This window comes from Zingiber officinale, chromosome 3A (genome assembly GCF_018446385.1).
Source record: "Zingiber officinale cultivar Zhangliang chromosome 3A, Zo_v1.1, whole genome shotgun sequence".
NCBI lineage: Eukaryota > Viridiplantae > Streptophyta > Magnoliopsida > Zingiberales > Zingiberaceae > Zingiber > Zingiber officinale.
The window spans coordinates 101,818,745-101,820,669 of record NC_055990.1 but is presented as its reverse complement, the minus strand read 5'-3'; the positions used below and the strand labels follow the sequence as shown (position 1 = coordinate 101,820,669).

The window sequence follows — 1,925 nt, the reverse complement described above, 5'->3', positions numbered from 1 at the left end:
TAATACATACTCGGACTTTAGCCTGAGGGCTCAACGGTGTTGAAAAAGGAGGCAAACTTAGATTTACAGTCTGAAAAAAAAAATTGTGAGAAAAAGAAAAAGGCAGTTCTGGCTGATAACTTCGACGTTCATGACCCATGGTCGGTCTGGGATTAACATGGTAGAACATCCGGATGGACTCCGCCATTGATTATGCCTAGGTTAAAAAAATGATCATCTGATTCTAAAAACTTTGTACTAGTGCTAAATGGACATTTATTACGCATTCATTCAACCCCAATTATTGTGTCCAAGGGCATAACCACTGTAGTAAAATGATGAATACACTCACCTCTAATATCTCCTTTAATATCTTCGTCAATTCATTCTAAGACCAACACAGAAAAATTAAATCACGAACGTCAACTAGCTCAAGGGCATAACGTCAACTAGCTCAAGGGCATAACCACATTAATACCTATTATTGTCCCTGTCAATCCATTTGAAAATTAACATAGAGAGAGAAAATAAATCATGAACAACTACTAATCCAAGAGCATAATCACATTAATACCTACCATTTATTTACGCATTCACTCAAACAGGGTCCACCATTGATTGTGCCCATGTTAAAAATATGATATCCGATTCTAAAAACTTTATGTACTAAATAATTCTAAAAACTGTTCTAAATATTAAATCAGATAAGATAACATCGAATATTCGGAATATATCGAGGATGGACCAGATCATAAAAGTTTTTCTAAACTTTCTACGCATACAAAATGAACATTTATTACGGATTATGCATTCAACCAATTATTGTAATTATTGTAATTGTCTACGTTTATTCAGGTAGCGTATCCGGTAATATAGTTAAAGGCGACGAGGTTCGGCCACGTGGCTTCCGAGTCGGACGACGTTGCCGTCGATGTCCTTGACGTACCCCACCTTCTGCCCCCACTCCTTCACCTCCGGCGCACTCACCGGCACCGCCCCTTTCTCCACCGCCCTCTCGTACGCCGCGTCCACGTCTGCATAGTCGAAGCACACCTCCACCGGCCCCCTCGCGCCTCCCTTCTCCTCCTCTGCCGTCCGCACCGCCCCTGTCCGACCCTCCGTCTCCCTCTGGTGAAGCGGCGTGAACGCGATCGTCGTCGGCCCGCTCTCCAGCTCCCCCCACCTGCGCGCCGCATCCGGTCGTCCGTAAACAAGCAAACGATAAAATTTTACAGGTAAGAAATTGAATCTGTGACCGGTGGGAGCAGTCGAGGCGGCGGACGGTGTAGCCGAAGGCGGCGGAGTAGAAGTCGACAGACTTGGCCACGTCGACGACGTACACGATGATGTAGCCCAAGGTGGGGCTCTGCGGACTCGCCATTCTCGACGGAATGAATACCTTCGATTGGAACTCTGTTTGAAGAAGCAAAAACAGAAGGATTTCGAAGTTATAGCCATCAAGTGAAGTAGAGGGGAGGACAGGTGGCGCCCATGCACGCCTTGCTGTTGCCTCGCAGTTCCACGTCATGACGGCGATGGATCCGTTGATTTCAGTCAAAGTCGACATTAATAATAATCGGTAAATCACTAAATCAGGATGACAAAAAGATGAATTCCCTAATATTTGACCACTATTTAATTTTTGAAATAGTAACATATAAAAGGGATATTTATTTTTTTATTGAGATTCGAATTTCTCATGCTAGTCAGTAGACCATCCGAAAGGACGGTAAATCACTAAACTACAAGGACAAGGAGTTTCCGAAAGATTGTGTTATCTTAATTTCAAAATTATTAAATCATTCGGATACTATTTATTAGAATATTGAATCGTTTGTTATAATGTAATTGATTAAAATATTTAATTAATATTAAAAAAATTTCAATTCGATTTTGAAAACCAACTGATGTACTAAGAATGCTCGAAAAAAAGGTCACATAAACAT

The 1,925-nt window shown here is 41.7% G+C and overlaps 1 protein-coding gene across 1 annotated transcript; it reads right to left on the bottom strand.

Moving 5' to 3' along the window:
* Positions 1-842: 842 nt before the first annotated feature.
* LOC122053918 (uncharacterized protein Mb0911c-like) lies at positions 843-1,482 on the bottom strand. The gene is made up of 2 exons (XM_042615823.1): positions 1,236-1,482; positions 843-1,162 (listed from the first exon to the last, which is right to left on the bottom strand). The coding sequence occupies exons 1-2, from the start codon at positions 1,358-1,360 to the stop codon at positions 856-858; spliced, it is 432 nt and encodes a 143-aa protein (XP_042471757.1). The 5' UTR covers positions 1,361-1,482; the 3' UTR covers positions 843-855.
* Between the last annotated feature and the right edge of the window lie 443 nt (positions 1,483-1,925).